A 19,371-nucleotide genomic window follows, 5' to 3' on the forward strand; every position below is an offset into this window, starting at 1 on the left:
ATTCATCTGTGCCCACCTAGTTGTAGTGAACCACCCAGCCATGCTCACCCAACCATACGCACCTGGCAGCTTTGAGTCATTTCATTCTATAATTAGAATTATAGAATAACAGAGTTGGAAGGGACTTGGAGGTCTTCTAGTCCAACCCCCTGCTTAGGCAGCAAACCCTACACCACTTCAGACAAATCTCTTCTTAAAAACTTCCAGTGTTGGAGCATTCACAACTTCTGGAGGCAAGTTTTTCCACTGATTAATTGTTCTAACTGTCAGGAAATTTCTCCTTAATTCTAAATTGCTTCTCCTTGATTAGTTTCCACCCATGGCTTCTTCTCCTACCCTCAGGTGCTTTGGAGAATAGCTTGACTCCCTCTTCTTTGTGGCAGCCCGGAGATATTGGAACACTGCTATCATGTCTCCCCTAGTCCTTCTTTTCATCAAACTAGACATACTCAGTTCCTGCCACCGTCCTTTATATGTTTTAGCCTCCAGTCCCCTAAACATATTTGTTGCTCTTCTCTGCACTCCTTCTAGAGTCCCAACATCTTTTTTAAATCGTGGCAACCAAAACTGGATGCAGTACTCCAAAAGTGGCCTTATAAAGTGGTATTAACACTTCATATGATCTTGATTCTATCTCTCTGTTTACTCAGCCTAGAACTGTGTTGGCTTTTTAGACAGCTGCAGCAAACAACAGGCTCCTATTTAAATGATTATCCACTAGGACTCCAAGATCCCTCTCACAGTTACTACTATTGAGCAAGGTACCACATATACTAATTGCAAGAGAGGTTGGAATAGATGGTTATGGACAGGGCTTTCCAGCAAATCCTTTGGATAGCCCTTTAGACTAACTGTGCCCAAAGTCAGAGGTTTGATCCTGGTTGACTCAAGATTGACCCATCCTTCCATCCTTCCAAGGCCAGTAAAATGAGAACTCAGATTGTTTGGGTCAAAATGCTGAATAATATTAGGAAATATAATGACATTAGAGTGACTTTTTGATCCCAAAGTCTTACCCATATTAGTCACCATTGTATCTGAAAGTAAAGGAATTGAATTCTTCAGTTCTTTCTTCTTACTAACTGATCCTTGGTATTCATCTCAGGTCTCAACAGAATGATGTAGCATTTAGGGAAAAAGATACAGCCCAGTAATCCAGCACTAGAAGCTAAAATGGAGAAGATCTCCACAGCCAACAAGGCTTTTCCCGTGGAGCTCAGGTAAGTTGGAACAAATAGCACCCAAACACTGCAAAATACCAGCATGCTAAAGGTAATGAATTTGGCTTCATTGAAGCTGTCCGGTAATTTGCGAGCACAGAAGGCCACAAAGAAGCTGGCAAGAGCTAGGAAGCCCATGTAGCCTAGGACACAGGAGAACATGACTGTAGAGCCTTCGTTACATTCATTGATGATGGCCTCGGTCAAAGAATGCATGTTCAACTGTGGGAATGGAGGGAAAGATCCTAGCCAGATGGCACAAACGCCAACTTGGATGAGAGAGAAGAAAAGGACAATGGAGGTTGCCATTCTTTTTCCCATCCACTTCTTCATGTTGGAGCCTGGCCTGGTAGCCATGAAGGCTACAACCACAGTGAGGGTTTTGGCCAAGATGCAAGAAACAGCCACGGAGAAGATGATGCCAAAGGTTGGTTGTCGGAGAAGGCAAGTGACTTCACCGGGTTGACCAATGAACAGGAGAGGACACAGGAAGCAGAAGTGGAGGGAGATAAGGAGAATGTAGGTGAGGTCCCGGTTGTTGGCTTTGACCAAAGGGGTATCTCTGTGCTTAAGAAATATTCCTAATATGAGAGCAGTGATCAAAGACAATGAAATAGAAATGGAGGCCAAAGAAAACCCTAGAAGTTCCTTGTAAGAAAGGAATGTTACAACTTTGTGGATGCAGTCATCTTTTCCTTTGGTTGGGTATTGGTCTTCTGGACATTTGAAGCATTTTTCCATATCTTTAAGACAGATGGACAGAAAGGAAGGAAGGAAGAAAGGAAGAAAGAATTCAGGTCAACTTGTGTACAGCACTTTGTCTCCCAAGCAGAGTTGTTGTAACATCCTGTATGTTTATGTGTACATGTATCTATATGTGTGTATCTATATGTGTGCATATATATATATATATATATAGTAAGGTAAAAGTTCCGCTCGCACATATATGCTAGTCATTCCTGACTCTCTAGGAGGCAGTGCTCATCTCCGTTTCAAAGCTGAAGAACCAGTGCTGTCTGAAGACATCTTCATGGTCATGTGGCCAGCATGACTAAATGCCAAAGGCACATGGAATGCTCTTTCCATCCCACCAAAGGTAGTCCCTATTTTTCTACTTGCATTTTTTACATGCTTTTGAACTGCTAGGTTGGCAGAAGCTGGGACAAGTAATGGGAGCTCACCTGGTTACAGGGCACTCGGGATTCCAACTGCTGAACTGCCAACCTTTTGATTGACAAGCTGAGTGTCTTAGTCACTGAGCCACCACATCTCTCATATATCTCTGTATATATATGTGTGTGTGTGTGTGTGCGCGCGCGCGTGCCTGTCTGACTGTCTCTCTCTCTCTCTCTCTCTCTCTCTCTCTCTCTCTCCCTCCCTCCCTCCCTCCCTCCCTCCCTCCCTCTCTCTCTCTCTCTCTGTATCAATTTGACCTCATGAGTACGACATTCAGCAAGAAACCATTGTGAAAATTGTGAGTTCTACTCCCACCTGAGATGGAAAGTCAGCTGGATGACCTTCACTCAGAGCCACCAAAAATAACATGGACTGCTTTGGATTTCACATAAGCAGAAGTTCCAAAGGTGCTTTTTCAAGGGGCAATTGGACTTTTTGGTTTTTCTTTGAAGACACTTTGCTTCTCATCCAAGAAGCTTCTTCAGCTCTTCTTCAGCTTCTTGAATGAAAAGTGAAACACTTTGAATGAGAAGCGAGGCCATGTGATGAGGTGAGCTCCTGTCCTTGCCCCATCTTATGCCAACCTAGCATTTTGAAAGCATGCAAATGTGAGCAGATAAATAGGTACCACTTTGGTGGGAAAGTAACAGAACTCCTTGACATCATGCTGCCTATGTACTCAAGAGACATCAGTTTCAGAGTTCTGGTTAGTTACCTGATGCAGCTGCTTATATTACTGCTTTAAGATAAAAAACAAGAGACTGTTATAGCAATGGATACTGTACCTGTTTTGTTTGAAATCTCCCCTTCAGGGCAAGGAACACAGTCATAGCAACAAAATTTTTCCTCTTCCTTTTTCTTCTTGTGTTTTCCAGGATGGCACTGTTCATTACACACTGAAAGGGGACAGACCTAATACAAGTAGGAAAAAAAAACTGGAATGAGAATGATACATCCAGGTATCTCTATGTACAGGTGGTCCTTGATTTACAACAGTTCATTTAGTGACCATTCAGAGTTTACAGCAGGGTTGAAAAAAGTGACTTATGGCCGTTTTTCACACTTACAACCTTTGCAGAATCCCTGCAATCATGTGATCAAAATCCAGATCCTTGGCAATTGGTTCATATTTATGAGAATTTGGGGAGGGGGTGTTCCCATCTGCTCTAGCCGAACTTCTTTTGTCTGGTTTAAGGTGATATTTTTCCTTCATTTCGTTAATGACTTTGTTATTTGTCCCAAGTATGCTTGTCCATAAGGCAACTAGATTTTGCTTTTCCCTGAAGACATTTTGCTCCTCATCCAAGAAGCTTCTTGAGATCTTCAGTTAGAATTGAAGACATTTCTTGGATGAGAAGCAAAACATCTGAGTTTTGAAAAAGCACCTTTGGGACAACCAAATTCTGGATGATCGTGAATCTCCATAAAGACTTAGTAACTTCTTATCTATCTCCTGAAGGAATCTTTTAGACAACGTTCATGCCTACCCATGCCTGCTTCATCTTTAGGTATGGCAGTTTCAGTCTAGCCTCACAAACTGTAGTGATTCACTTTACAACCTTAAGAAAAATGTTGTAAAGTCAGTCACACAACTCAACAGCTGCTTTGCTTAACAGTGGAAAATCTGGTACCAAATATGGTCATAAGTCAAGAGCTATCTGTATACAGAAATATTTCCAGAAAAAATGGCTGCCAGTACTATGTACAGGAATCTAGGTCCCAAGTCTATAAGATAAACAAAGCATCACATATTGCATTTGTACTTTAATTGAAGTAGAAATCAGATTTAGAGAGGATTCTGCCGATGCTAATAAAAACAGAAAGGTTGAGGTTTCCCAAGAAAGACAGTAAGAGTGACTGATGTTCAGCCTTATGGCATATTTGGTCTGACTGCCAAGGTTCTGTAGTAAAGATTATACAGTCCTATTATTTATTTTTCGGAGTATAAGATGCACTCCCCCCCCCAAATGAAAATTTGAGTGTGTTTTATATTCCGAATGTAGCTTTTTCGAAGTTTTTTTTCAGCTGTAATGAGGCACTAGCAAGTGAAGTGATCTTCCATGTTTTGCCTGCTTTTCTCATTGCTGCTCCCTCCAATAATCAGCTGTGTTTTACAAGCTATTTTTCAGCCCTAATGAGGTGCTAGCGAGTGAAGCGATCTTCCGTGCTTTGCCTGCTTTTCTCATTCCTTCTCTCTTCAACGATCTGCTGTGCTTTAGAAGCTGTTTTTTTAATCCCCAACCAGGGGATAAAAAGCAAGCATGCACACTCAAAACCAGCAAACTAATGTGCTGAAGCTGACCAGACTAAGGATGCTAGCCAGAAGAATACCTGATAGGCAGAATTCCTATTTTCCTCCCCAAAAACTAAGATGTGTCTTATATTCTAGTGCATCTTATACTCTGAAAAATATGGTAATTTGTAAAAGCCATTGAGAAACCAAAATTGGGAACTGGGGAAAAGAGAAAGTACAGGCAAGGAAGCAAGTGGAATGATATGGAGAAGTGAAGGAACTCTTGCCTGAGGTCCTTCAAACATGACAATGTTACCTATGCTAAATCCAGACCTGATTTGATGTGAAATCAATGTTGGTGATTCAACTGGAGAACATGGGCTCTCTCAAGAAGCCACAAGAATACATACCTGATTGAAAGCTCTAGGCCACAAAATCATATTGTCATTGATGACAAATTCATCTTCTTGGGCTCCATTTGGATAGATCCATCCAATTTTCACTCTCTCGAAGGACCTGTTTGGAAAAATGACCACGTGCACAATGTCAAATCCACCTCTCATTTCCTTTTGCTCATTGAACGACACTGTCTCGCCAGCAGAATTGTTGAAAGAAACCCTTTGAAGGTAGGGATGGAGCTAAAGGAAAGCCAAGAGGGAAAAAAAGAAAATCTTACAACATTTAGAAGAAAGAAAACAAAATGGATGAATACCATTAGATTTCATTTCTGCTTGCAGTTATGGTGACATAGTTTTACTTCCCTAATTCCAGTCATTAATTCTGATCAAGGAATATTATGACCTCACAGACTTCAAATGAGTCTCAGGCTAATTTCTTTTCCATCACTTACATAGAATAGAATAGAATAGAATAGAATAGAATAGAATAGAATAGAATAGAATAGAATAGAATAGAATAGAATAGAATAGAATAGAATAGGAGGCGAGGCGAGGCGAGGCGAAGCGAAACGAAGAGAAGAGAAGAGAAGAGAAGAGAAGAGAAGAGAAGAGAAGAGAAGAGAAGAGAAGAGAAGAGAAGAGAAGAGAAGAGAAGAGAAGAGAAGAGAAGAGAATAAAATTCTTTATTGGCCAAGTGTGATTGGACACACAAGGAATTTGTCTTTGGTGCATATGCTTCAAATGAGCCTCAGGCTAAATTCTTCTCTATCTCTTTCCGTGGAATAGAATAGAATAGAATAGAATAGAATAGAATAGAATAGAATAGAATAGAATAGAATAGAATAGAATAGAATAGAATAGAATAGAATAGAATAGAATAGAATTCTTTATTTGCCAAGTGTGATTGGACACACAAGGAATTTGTCTTTGGTTCATATGCTCTCAGTGTACAAAAAGAAAAAATAAAATATATTCATCAAGAATCATAAGATACAACACTTAGTGATAGTCATAGGATACTAATAAGTAATCAAATCATACTAGGAAACAATAAAAACAATATAAGTTGTAAAGATACAAACAACATGGATATAGCCATAAGTGGGAAGAAATAGGTACTACTTAGGATGAAGAGAAGAAGAATACTAATACAGTCTTACTAGTTAATTTGACAGTATTGTGGGAATTAGTTGTTCAGCAGAAGGATGGCATTCGGGAAAAAGCTGCCCTTGTGCCTTTTTGTTCTGGTGTGCATTATATTTGGCAGGGGAAAAAATCAAGAATCAAAATACAGTCACTGCAAGATAGTAGAGAAAGAGGAGGATTTGGACTCCCAGATTGGGAAATTTACTATAAAGCAACATCACTTATATGGATCAAAGACTAGATGGGATTATGAAACAAAAGAATTTTAACATTAGAGGGATACGATTTAGAGAGAGGGTGGCATTCCTTTTTATGGGAGGGAAAAAATAGACAACATAACTATTTTCAGTGACACTTAATCAGAGAGGCATTACTACAACATGGCAAGGGATAAAAAAGAATCACTATGATAAAATTCCAGAATGGTTATTCACAATGGAGGCACAAATTTACCCAAATGCATTAGACATTGACAAAATGAAAAGATATAAAGATTTGTTAAATAGTCAAGAGGAATTGAAAACAAGGCAGGAATTAAAAGAACAAGGTACAGACGTTGATTGGTAGCCTTACATGCAAATAAAATCTAGATATAAGACAGATTTGATACACTATGGATTCCAAAGAGAAGTACATGAATTAGATAAAATCCTCCAAAACAAAAGAATTTTAACATTAGAGGGATATGATTTACAGAGAGGGTGGCATTCCTTTTTATTGGACGGAAAAAATAACTATTTTCTTTTCTTTCTTTTTGTAAAGTTTTTTTATTTTTTAAAACATACAAACAGACATACAATGCATCTTTTCTGCACAGAATATTGGCCCTGTTTTAAATTTGTACAGATTTTTGTTCATTTTTAACACAATTTTATATATTCAATTTTTCTCATATCTTTTATTTTCTCTAAATTAAAAAAAAAAACAATATTACCCTTCATCTTAATGTTTCATGCTAGTATAATTCCTTTTTTCTTTTCCCTCCTTAAAATTTGAACCCCTAAATTTAAATTCACAGAACATAATACTATCCCCAATTATTTCCTTAAATTCTTTCCTTAAATTCTACATGGGGCTCCCCTTGAGGAGCACCCGGAGGCTCCAGCTGGCGCAGAGTGCGGCCGCGCGGGTGGTAATGGGAGCGACATGGCGTTCCCATGTAACACCCCTCCTGCGCGAGCTGCACTGGCTCCCGGTGGTCTTCCGGGTGCGCTTCAAGGTTCTGGTTACCACCTTTAAAGCGCTCCATGGCTTAGGACCCGGGTACTTGCGGGACCGCCTACTACCACCAATAGCCTCCCACTGGCCGCTACGCTCCCATAGAGAGGGGCTCCTCCAGGTGCCGTCAGCCAAACAATGCCGACTCGCGGCCCCCAGGGGGAGAGCCTTCTCTGTGGGGGCACCTACTATCTGGAACGAGCTCCCCCCAGAGATACGGAGGATCCCGGATCTGCGCACCTTCCGCCGCGCCTTAAAGAACTTACTATTTCACCAGGCCGGCCTGGCCTAATTTTCCCCCTCTTTTATAAAAGATTTTTAAAATTTTAAATATCTTTTGGTATTTTATATATTCAATTTTAAATTGGTTTTAAAAGTTTGGGGTTTTAAATTTGTCGGGGCCAAAATTATTTAATTTGATTTTATTCTATTTTTTAAATTTTGTATTGTATGTGTTTTTATTGTTTGGCTGTGCACCGCCCTGAGTCCTTCAGGAGTAGGGCGGTATAGAAATCTAATAAAATGAAATGAAATGAAATGAAATTCTTATTCTACTCACCAATAATTCTTTTATCAACTATTCCAAATAATACATTTCAACAGTTAAACATATTCAATAAAGAAAAAAAAATCAATTAAATATCAATCTTACTTCAATACCCCTATATTTAAATTCATATAACATAATACAATTCCCAATTATTTTCTTGAATTCTCTTATTCCAATCTCAGATAGTTTTTTCTTTACTAATTATTCCAAATAGTACATTTTGACATTTTTATCAAGACCAATTAAATATATCTAAGTAATTCATAATCCAATATCATTTCAACTTTCTTTTCTTATTTAATTAAGTTCCAAATATATAATTAAAAATATTCCATTTGTTACGGTACCCTTCATTAATTCTTTAAAGATACAGTTCATTTCTTCATATTAACTTATAATATAATACAATTCCCAATTATTTTCTTAAATTCTCTTATTCCAGTCTCAAATAGTTTTTTCTTTAGTAACTATTCCAAATAATATACTTCAACCTTTTTATAACATTTTTATAAGGACCAGTTAAATATATCTAATTAATCCATAATCCAATACCCTAGTAGTCATTTCCTTTACCCCATATTTCTCTTCCATTTCTTTCTCCCTTCCCATCTTTATATTTTCTTTTCTTTTTCTTTTTCTTCTTCTTTTTTGTATTTTAAAATCCTGAACTCTCTTTTCCCTTTTTCTTATCTTTCCACTTTTAGTCCCAATGTAATAATTTTGTTTTTTAAAATCATAAACTCTTTTATTTTGCTGTATCTTTCCCGTTATTTTCCATCCCTTTCCCCTTTTTCTTATTTTGTCACTGATAATCCCAGTGTAATCATTTAAGTTTTTTATATATTCTTTCTAGTCCACCCTCTTTTCTTTTTTTGTTTCTTTCCCCTTTTTCTATTTTTTCCATTGTTAAGCCCCATGTAATTTTTAAAGTTCTCCTTTTTATTATTGCTACCCAAATAATCATTTAATTTTCCATAATCAGTCTCCTTGTCTTTGTCTTCTTCTTTATTATCAGTCTCTTTTTCTTGCTTCTTATTCTTTTTTTTTCAACTTCAGTATATCCTAAGTCAATTTTCTGATCATCAAGTTTCAATTTTCCATGCATCATTTTAGTCATTTCCCTTATTTTCAGTTTTCAGTGATAAATACATTGTTATCATCATTTCCTTCAGTTCCTGCACCATTTTATTCTTTTTAAGTTGATATTGTTCCAATTGAAGTTATGTTATAGTCCTCTTTTTTCTCTTTTCTATTTCTCTTTTCTAATTTAAAATTCAGTCCAAATATACATAGTCCAAATTGTGCATTGCATTCCAATTTAGTTTCAATTTAAAGTCATTAACCAGTCCTTCTATTACAATTTTTTCTTTACTCTTTTAATCTTCCTCTCTTTAAAGTTTCCAAATTAAAAATAATCTTTTCGGGTTCTTAATTCTTCTGATTTTTTTTTTTTAATTCTCCTTCTAGTCGGATTTTATCACTTTATAATATCCGCCTTAATCTTCTTCAGTCCTTCATGCCTATTATCCGCTATTATAGCTCCAGGACTTTACAGTTATTTTAAAAGTCTTTTTTTCTTTCTTTCTGCCTATGAGTTAAATATCACTCACCCAGCTTCAATATTCTGTTCAATTCTACACTCCTGCCCATTGCTTAATCTGGTTGCCCCAGTTTACTGGTGGTCGTAATGGCCGCCGCCCTCTGCTGCAAAGTCAGAGAGAAAAACCTCCAACCTCTGAGGAAATTGCCTGTTCCTCTTGGTCTTCTGAGGTGCCTCTCTTTCTTCTCTGTCCCTGCAGGACAGATCTGGTCCAAAGACCCCTCTGCAGCGGTTCATCAGCCCGGGATTTCACGGGGCTCATCAGAGCCTGCTAATCCCCGACTGTCTCACCGCAATGCTTCTGGTCGAATCACAACATAATTATTTTCAATGACATTTAATCAGAGAGCCACTACTACAAACATGGCAAGGGATAAAAAAAAAAGTATCACTATGATAAAATTCCAGAATGGTTATCCTTAATGGAGACAAATTTATCCAAATGCATTAGACATTGACAAAATTAAAAGATATAAAGATTTGTTAAATAGTCAAGGGGAATTGAAAACAAGGCAGGAATTAAAAGAACAGGGTACAAACATTGGTGGCCTTACATGCAAATAAAATCTAGATATAAGACAGATTTGATACAATATGGATTCCAAAGAAAAATACATGAATTAGATAAAATCCTCCAAGGCACAGAAAATAAATTGGAAAAAAAAATTATAACTATCTATTAAGGTACAAATTGGAAGAGAAAGGTAGTTAAGGAAAATATGATAATTTGGGCGAAAAATTTTGGATATAACATTGAATTGGATAAATGGAACAAAAATTAAAAACTGACAATGTCTGTATCCTATAAAGAAAACATGTACAAAAGTTTGGCAAAGATGTTTCCCAATACTTCATCAACATGCTGGAAATGCAAACAGCAAAAGGGAACATATTACCATATGTGGCAGTCCTGTCATAAAGCAAAACAATATTGGAGTAAAATCAGATCACAATTAGAAGAAATAACCAAACAACGTACGGAGATGAGGCCAGAAATATTTTTACTAGAAATACTCCTAAGGTCATATGAAAAAGAAATACAATATTTAATTATTCATATTATCACAGCAGCAAGAATAATCTACGCTCAGAATTGGAAAAACAGTAATATACCAACCAAAGATAATTTGATCAGAAAAGTTTTGGAATGTGCGGAAATGGATAAACTTACAAAGGAGATACAAGAAAAAGAGGAAACAGAATATTACTTAGTGTGGGAGAAATGGTATGAATGGGTGGAGGAGAGAGATAAAAGGCAAGGAAAAATTAAATAATGGTTGAAATAGGAGTAGAAGCAATGGTGGGATTCAGCCAGTTCGCACCACTTCGGGAGAACCGGTTGTTAACTTTTTGAGCAGTTTGGCAAACTGGTTGTTGGAAGAAATCATTAGGGCAGAGAACCGGTTGTTAAATTACTTGAATCCCTCCACTGAGTAGAAGTACAATAACAAATATGAGGAAACAAAAACTGTAGAAATGAAATTGTGTACAGGGGTATTTATATGTATATATGTAAATAAATTAATTAATATTAGAAGAATATGTACAAAAGATACATTAGAATAAGGGAGAAAAAATGTATGAGTAAGAAATTTTTTACTGATGCAAAACTGTTGAAAAGGAAAAATTGTTAAAGCTTTCTTTTTGTTTTGTTTTTTAAAATGTTTAATTTTTTTTAAAAAAAGTGTTCCGTTGTTTTTACAATTACCTGCCAAGGTTGCAGCTCAAAAAGTTCAGCATTTTGAACCTTCCTGAAGGATCTCTGATGGGACTGAGAGGACAACATGGCATTCAAAGCATGTGCTGTGGCATAAACACCGTTATAGATACTGTAGCTATGTACAGTGGTTCCCATCTCAAAGAGAGGCCCAGGGAGGTCCTGTAATCTCTCTTTGCCAGTACACATTTCATTCTTCTCTATTTCCATACCAGGATCTGGAAAAGTACAGTCAAATGCTCGTTCCCAAAACTCATTCAGGAAGCCCTGACTTTTGGTACTGGATGGTTTTATGCCCTCAAGAAACTTACTGAACCCCGGAAGTTCTCTTGAGTGAAATGAAAAAGAAATGGCACCCTGGAAAACGTTCAGGTCCCAACTTCTTTGCAGGAAGGATAGTGTGAAATCAATTCTACTCGTCATGACCCATACTTTCTTAAATGAATCTTTTAACTTATTTCTGAGTTCTTGTACGAGTAGAATTGTCCTCAGCTGGGCCAGCGTCACTGATTCTCCATAGAGGAGGAACACCTTGGTTTTCTGATCAGTTAAAGGTACATCGATATACGAGGTTATTTCAGTCATTTCTTCAAAGTTTTCCAAAGAGACGCGCTGTGGGATTTTTTGTCTGTAAGCTGTGCAGATGCCATTCTGGAAAAGCAAAGCTTCCAGAGTCTGCAGGAACTTCTGTCCATTGTCATTGTCATGAATGAAGATCCCGATCCAGGTCCATCCAAAATGTTGAAGCAATTTAAGAATCCCCAAATATTGTTGGGCTTCGTTGGAGACCATGGAATAGAACAAAGGGACGAGAGTTGAATCAATCTTCCCAGGGACCAGTGCACCATAGGTGAGCTACAAATATAATATATAGGTGAGTTAAAAATATAATTATGAGTTTTAAAACCAGCGGACAGCTTCATCTCTGTATGTCTGATTTTGCTACCATTTTTTAAATAACTTGTCAATGCATAGAAAACCATGGATTAGTTTGGGAACTGATTTTGAAGTATTAGTGCATAATGCATTTCCAGTAATATTTTTTGGTCAGAGTTGGAAGGGACTTCATTGGTCATGTTAGAGTGTGTGTAAAAAGTATTTGTTGCATGTGCAACGAGCAGAGCAGAAACACACAGGGAAGGAGATAAACGTGCGGCTCGTGTGAGAAAAATACTTTATAGATAACAAGCAGTCTCGGTGTAAGTAAAACAGTCCAAGGTCATAAACAGTAATATCAGTCCGGTAAGTATCTTCCCTTACCAAAGCAAACAGACTTTAGTAACTCTTGGTATACAGTACCATATAACAGACGCAGTAAGCAACAGGATACAATCAGGTATCAATCCGGAAGAAGCAGGAAGAACGAACGCTTCTCTGTGCTGCTTATTTATGCACTGTAGCCTAATTACAGGGTTCAGCAAACCCTGATTACGTGGCTCAGTTGTTTCTTAAAGAAACAGATATATTGCCTGACCAACAAGTTAGGAGTAAGCTGCAAGCTGAACCTAACAGGTCATCTAGTCCAGACCCCTACTCAAGCAGGAGACCCTACACAATTTCTGATAAATGGTAGTCCAATCTCTTCTTGAAAGTCTCAAGTGATGAAGCTCTCACAGCTTCCGAAGGCAACAATCATAAACCAATCCATTACCATCTACTTAGAGACTAACAACCTACTCTCTAACAAACAATTTGGCTTTAGAAAAACATTGTCCTGCAATCTGCAACTATTACACTGCAAAAACATATGGACTTCAAAACTCGACCAGGGTAAATCAATAGATGCAATTTATATAGACTTCTGTAAAGCCTTCAATTCAGTGGTACACGACAAGCTACTTCTAAGACTAAAATCTTATGGCATTTCTGGTTTCCTGCATGAGCTGGAATAGCTGCGTTCCTATCAAACAGTCAGCAAGCAGTCAAAATAGGGAATCCCTTATCTAACCCTGCACCTCTTAAGAGTGGTGTCCCCCAAGGCAGAGTTTTAGGACCCACACTCTTTATACTTTATATAAATGACCTTTGCGATCATATTATAAGCAACTGCATTCTCTTTGCGGATGATGTAAAACTATTCAACACCATTGACAGTGCTGCTACTCTACAATAAGACCTTGACTATGTGTCAGAATGGTCAAACAATTGGCAACTCCAAATCTCAGCCAATGCTCTTTTTAACACATTGGCAAAATCAGAACACAAAATACATGACAAAATAAATGACCTAACGGACGACCTCACTCTGTTAAAGACCTTGGAGTACTCATCTCAGATGATCTTAGTGCCAGAGCTCACTGTAACAGCATTGCTAAAAAAGCATTAAGAGTTGTTAACTTAATATTGTGTAGCTTCTTCTCCGGTAATATTGAACTGCAAACTAGGGCATACAAAACTTTTGCCAGACCAATTCTTGAATACAGCTCATCTGCCTGGAACCCGCACTACATATTGGACATTAATACAATTGAACGAGTCCAGAGATATTTCACAAGAAGAGTCCTCCACTCCTCTATTTGCAACAAAATACCTTATGCCACCAGACTCAACATTTTGGGCTTAGACAATTTAAAACTTCACTGTCTTTGGTCTGACCTACGCATAGTACATAAAATCATCTGCTACAATGTCCTATCAAATGTCCTACCAAACTCATGGTAAACCGATCCAAACTCGATTGCAGAAAATATGACTTCAGTAACAGAGTGGTCAATGCCTGGAATCCACTACCTGACTCTGTGGTTTCTTCCCTAAATCCTCAAAACTTTAACCTTAGACTGTCTACTGTAGACCTCACCCCATTCCTAAGAGGTCTGCATAAGCGCACCAGCGTGCCTACCGTCTCCTGTCCTAATGTTTTCTTTTATTCATATCTTTTACATGTATTTATAATTATTTTTACACTTGTATCTGTCATAAAATACATGAAAATAATAATAATGATGATAATAATTATAATAATAATGATGATGATATAAAAAAACAAAAACAAAAAAACAAAAAATTGGTAACCCAGATGAACCAGATCCTAAAAACACCTGAAAATGATGAATGGATGACTGGAAGGACATTTTTGATCGAAAAAGATAAAGAAAAAGGAAAGGACCCTGGAAACTATAGTCCAATCACCTGTTTGCCAACAACATACAAGCTTCTTACTGGTATCATTGCAAACCAAATCTATGGATACCTGGAAAGAAATAACTTGCTTTCTGTAGAACAGAAAGGATGCTGCAAAAACTCAAGAGGAACAAAGGATCAATTGCTGATTGACAAGCTAATCCTAAAGAACTCAAAGAAAAGACGAACCAACCTGTTCATGGCTTGGATAGACTATAAGAAAGCGTTTGATTCAGTTCCCCATAGCTGGATCAAGAAATGCCTGGAAATATTAGGCATCAGCATCAACATACAAAAATTCATGGAATCTTCAATGAACCTCTGGAAAACGAAACTTATGGCTAATGAAGAAGAACTGGGTGAAGTTGAAATTAAACGAGGAATTTTCCAGGGCGATTTCCTTTCACCCCTACTTTTTATACTCTCAATGCTACCACTGACAATCATTTTGAAGAAGATGAACTGTGGATACGAACTTGCAAAGAAAGGACTGAAAATCTCGCACTTGATGTACATGGATGATTTGAAACTGTTTGGTAAAACAAAAGCTGAACTGAATTTATTAATTGAAAACACAAAAGAATTCAGCCAAGACATCGGTATGCAGTTTGGAATTGACAAATGTGCAACAATAGCAACCAAAGCAGGCAAGATCATAGAAGAGGATGGAATAGAACTAGAGAATGAAGAAATGATAAAGGCGGTAAAATCAGAAGAAGGCTACAAGTACTTGGGGATTTTAGAAGCCTCTGACTTAATGAATAATAAAGTCAAGGAATTAACTTTAGCCAAGTACATTCGCTGAATTCGTAAGATATTAATGTCCAAATTGAGTGGAGGAAACATCATAAAAGCCATAAATACCTGGGCTATACCTGTGATTAGATACTCTGAAGGAATAATTGACTGGACCCAGATGGAGTTAGACAATTTGGACAGAAAAACAAGGAAGCTTATGACAATGAATCATGCCTTGCACCCTAAAAGTGATGTTGACCGATTATATTTACCAAGAGCAGAGGGTGATCGAGGACTCCTACAAGTAAAGCAGACTGTGAAAAAAGAAAAATGCAGCTTGAATGATTACAACCAGAAAAGTGAAGAACCAATGATTAAGGAAGTAAATAAAGGAGGCCTTTTAAAGACAAGTAAAACAAAAGCAGAATATAAGAAAGAAGTAATTGAGCAGCGAGCTGCAAATTGGAAACACAAAGCTCTGCATGGCCAATACTTGAAAAGTATTGAAGGCAAAGCTGACCAGAAACTAACTTGGAACTGGTTAAGATCAGGAGTACTGAAAAAAGAAACTGAAAGCTTTATTTTGGCAGCTCAAGAACAAGCCCTAGCCACAAACTGCATGAAGGCAAAAATTCAACATGTTACCACCAACAGCAAATGCCGCCTCTGCAATGAGAAAGATGAGACAGTCGACCACCTGATCAGTGGGTGCAGCAAAATTTCACAAACTGATTACCTACAACGCCATGACCATGTTGCTAAGATCATTCACTTGAAATTGTGCCAGAAGTTTGGACTTGAGTACAGCAAAAACCACTGGGAACATCAGGTTGAGAAAGTTTTAGAGAATGAGAAACTCAAGATCTTGTGGGACTTTAGGATTCAGACTGACAGACACTTGGTCCACAACACACCTGACATAACAATAGTTGAAAAGAAAAAAGTATGGTTCATTGACATTGCAATACCTGGTGATGCATGGATTGAAGATAAGCAGCAAGAAAAAATCACAAAGTACCGGGACTTGCAAATTGAAGTTGAGCGACTGTGGACAAAGAAATCGTGTGTTGTCCCGATTGTAATTGGAGCCCTTGGAGCAATACCCAAAGGTGTTGGGTACTCCACTATTTAGAAATTCTAAATTTGCCGGACTTGAACATTTTGACTCTACAAAAAACCACCTTACTCGCAACAGCTTACATCCTCCGATGATACCTTAACGGTTCCTAGGTCCGTGCTTAAGACTCGCGCTGCTGAGCTATTAACCAGCCTCAAAGGCTGTGAATCTCACCAAAGATTAAATAATAATAATAATAATAATAATAATAATAATAATAATAATGATGATGATGATGATGATGATGTTTTGGAACATAATACCTTGGATATCACGATTGTGGAGAAAAAAGTGTGGATCGTCAACATTGCCATAACTGGTGACAGCAGAATCGATGAGAAACAACTTGAGAAAGTCACCAGATATCAGGACTTGAGAATCAAACTGCAGAGACTCTGGCATAAACCAGTGCAGGTGGTCCCAGTGGTACTCGGCATACTGGGTGCTGTGCCTAAAGACCTAAGCAAGCATTTAAAAACAATTGGTGCTGACAAGATCACCAGTGGTCAGTTGCAGAAGGCCACCTTACCAGGATCTGCTCACATAATCCGCCAATACATCACACAGTCCTAAATGCTTGGGAAGTGTTCGACTAGTGATTTGTGATACGAAACCCAGCATAGTTATCTCGTTTGCTGTGTATACTGTCATTTTGTGAATAATAATAATAATAATAATAATAATAATAATAATAATAATAAAAAATAAAAATAAAAATGAAATCTACAAAAAACCACCTTATTCGGAACAGCTTACATCCTCCAACGATACCTTAACAGTTCCTAGGTCCTTGGTTAGGACTCGAGCTGCTGAGCTATTAACCAGCCTCAAAGGCTGTGAATCTCACTAAAGATTAAATAATAATAATAATAATAATAATAATAATAATAATAATAATACAACTTCTGTTCCATTGGTGGATTGGATCTTCTCAAGGAACTGCATGGACAGTTCCTTGAGAAGATCCAAGGAAAAGTAGATAAGGAAAAGAACTGGTTATGGCTGACCAACGGAACACTGAAGAAAGAAACAGAAGGCCTGATTCTTGCAGCCCAGGAACAAGCCATCAGAACGAAGATAATCAAAGTCAGAATAGAAAAATCTGCTGATGACCCCAAATGCAGACTCTGCAAAGAAGCGGATGAAACCATTGATCTCATACTGAGCAGTTGCAAGACAATAGCTCAGACTGACTACAAACAATGTCACAACACAGTCGCTCAGATGGTCCACTGGAACTTGTGTCACAACTACTATCTGCCTGTAGCAAAGAACTGGTGGGATCATAAGCCTGAAAAAGTGGTTGAAAATGAGCATGCAAAACTATTGTGGGACTTCCGAATACAGACTGACAAAGCTTTGGAACACAATACCCCGGATATCACGATTGTGGAGAAGAAAAAGGTGTGTATCATTGACATTGCCATACCTGGTGACAGCAGAATCGACAAGAAACAACTTGAAAAAGTCACCAGATATCAGGACTTGAGAATCGAACTGCAGAGACTCTGGCATAAACCAGTGCAGGTGGTTCCAGTGGTACTCGGCACACTGGGTGCTGTGTCTAAAGACCTAGGCAAGCACGTAAACACAATTGGCGCTGACAAGATCACCATTGGTCAGCTGCAGAAGGCCACCTTACTGGGATCTGCATGCATAATCCGCCAATACATCATGCAGTCCTAAACGCTTGGGAAGTGTTCGACTAGTGATGTGGGATATGAAATCCAGCATAGTTATCTCGTTTGCTGTGTATACTGTCATTTTTGTGTAAAATAATAATAATAAAACTTCTGTTCCATTGGTAGATTGTTCTCAGTCAGAAAGTTCCTCCTCATTTCTAGGTTGAATCTCTCCTTGGTCAGTTTCCATCCATTATTCCTTGTCTGGCCTTCTGGTGCTTTGGAAAATAGCCTGACCCCCTCCTCTCTGGGACAGCCCCTCAAATATTGGAAGACTGCTATCATGTCTCCCCTGGTCCTTCTCTTCACTAGACTAGCCATGCCCAGTTCCTGCAACCGTTTATCATATGTTTTAGTCTCCAGTCCCCTAATCATCCTGGTTGCTCTCCTCTGCACTTTTTCTAGAGTCTCAACATCTTTTTTTACAGTGTGGTGACCAAACCTGGATGCAGTTAATTAGCCTTTCAATTACCCTTTCCTCCTTTTAGAATCACCAGGAGTTTAATGTGAGAAAAAAAAAACGTAATTTCCATGTTTTATACTGCAAAACCCCTACCTGTGGAATCTTGTAGAGACCAAGGATATCTGCCATGTAAAAAGAGGTATCAGAACCAAGTCCTCCAATGATGGCTATCAGGTTCCTCTGTCTAGTACATTTGTAGTTGGGAAGAAAGCTCCTTGATTTGAAGAGGAGGTCCAAGGTGGTCCGATAAGTCATCTTTGCATCAAAGTAGCTGTCGTAGATATGGATTCCAAGGGTAACATTAGGCAAGAACTGGGGATCCTCATTGATCTCCTTCACAGCAAAGGCCACGGCAAGGGCATGCTGGTAGAACTTTATCACCATACTGAAAATAGAAGTGCATTCTTTTCCAAACATGTGCAGAAATCACGCTTCCAATGTTTACAAAGCTACAAAACATCCTTAGCCAGCATCCTATTCATGTTTGCAAAAACACTCTTTTACTTGATGTTTTTTTCTAAATTCAATTACATAAGTCCACCTGGTTTTTAAACTGTGATTGCAATAAAAAACTGGAGAGATTGGAATCAATTAAATGCAACACTATAAGAAATATTAATTTTTTTATTGAATTGAATTTTTAATTGTAATTGTATTTTTTAAAAAAAAAAAAAACATTGTTCACCATTTAGAATTATTTGGTAAGAGGGGTTGTTGTACATATTGAATCAATTGATCAATAAATTTATTTTTTAGCACAGAAGCTATTAAAGGAAAAAAATGAAGAAGTGATGGAGCACAGGGACTGCAAGGACAAAAACACAATTGTTATTTTCATGAGAAGACAAGGAAATGTTGAATAGAAAGTTCCATATGCATAGAAAATTGTAACTGACATCAAGTTTATTGCATTATTATAAATGAATGGAAAAACCACAGCTCAAGTCAACTGGTTATAAAATATGGCAGCATAAAAGTATATCTTTAATATAG

At 37.8% G+C, this 19,371-nt stretch overlaps 1 protein-coding gene across 1 annotated transcript; it reads right to left on the reverse strand.

The window, feature by feature from the left end:
* Window positions 1-1,061: 1,061 nt before the first annotated feature.
* Window positions 1,062-18,762, reverse strand: LOC139324804 (vomeronasal type-2 receptor 26-like). The gene is made up of 5 exons (XM_070954553.1): window positions 18,472-18,762; window positions 11,250-12,113; window positions 5,040-5,267; window positions 3,182-3,308; window positions 1,062-1,963 (listed from the first exon to the last, which is right to left on the reverse strand). Exons 1-5 carry the CDS (start codon window positions 18,760-18,762, stop codon window positions 1,062-1,064), a joined length of 2,412 nt encoding a protein of 803 aa, XP_070810654.1.
* Window positions 18,763-19,371: the final 609 nt, after the last annotated feature.

This window comes from Pituophis catenifer, unplaced genomic scaffold (genome assembly GCF_029215685.1).
Source record: "Pituophis catenifer annectens isolate HBS135680 unplaced genomic scaffold, rPitCat1.0.hap2 SCAF_15, whole genome shotgun sequence".
NCBI lineage: Eukaryota > Metazoa > Chordata > Lepidosauria > Squamata > Colubridae > Pituophis > Pituophis catenifer.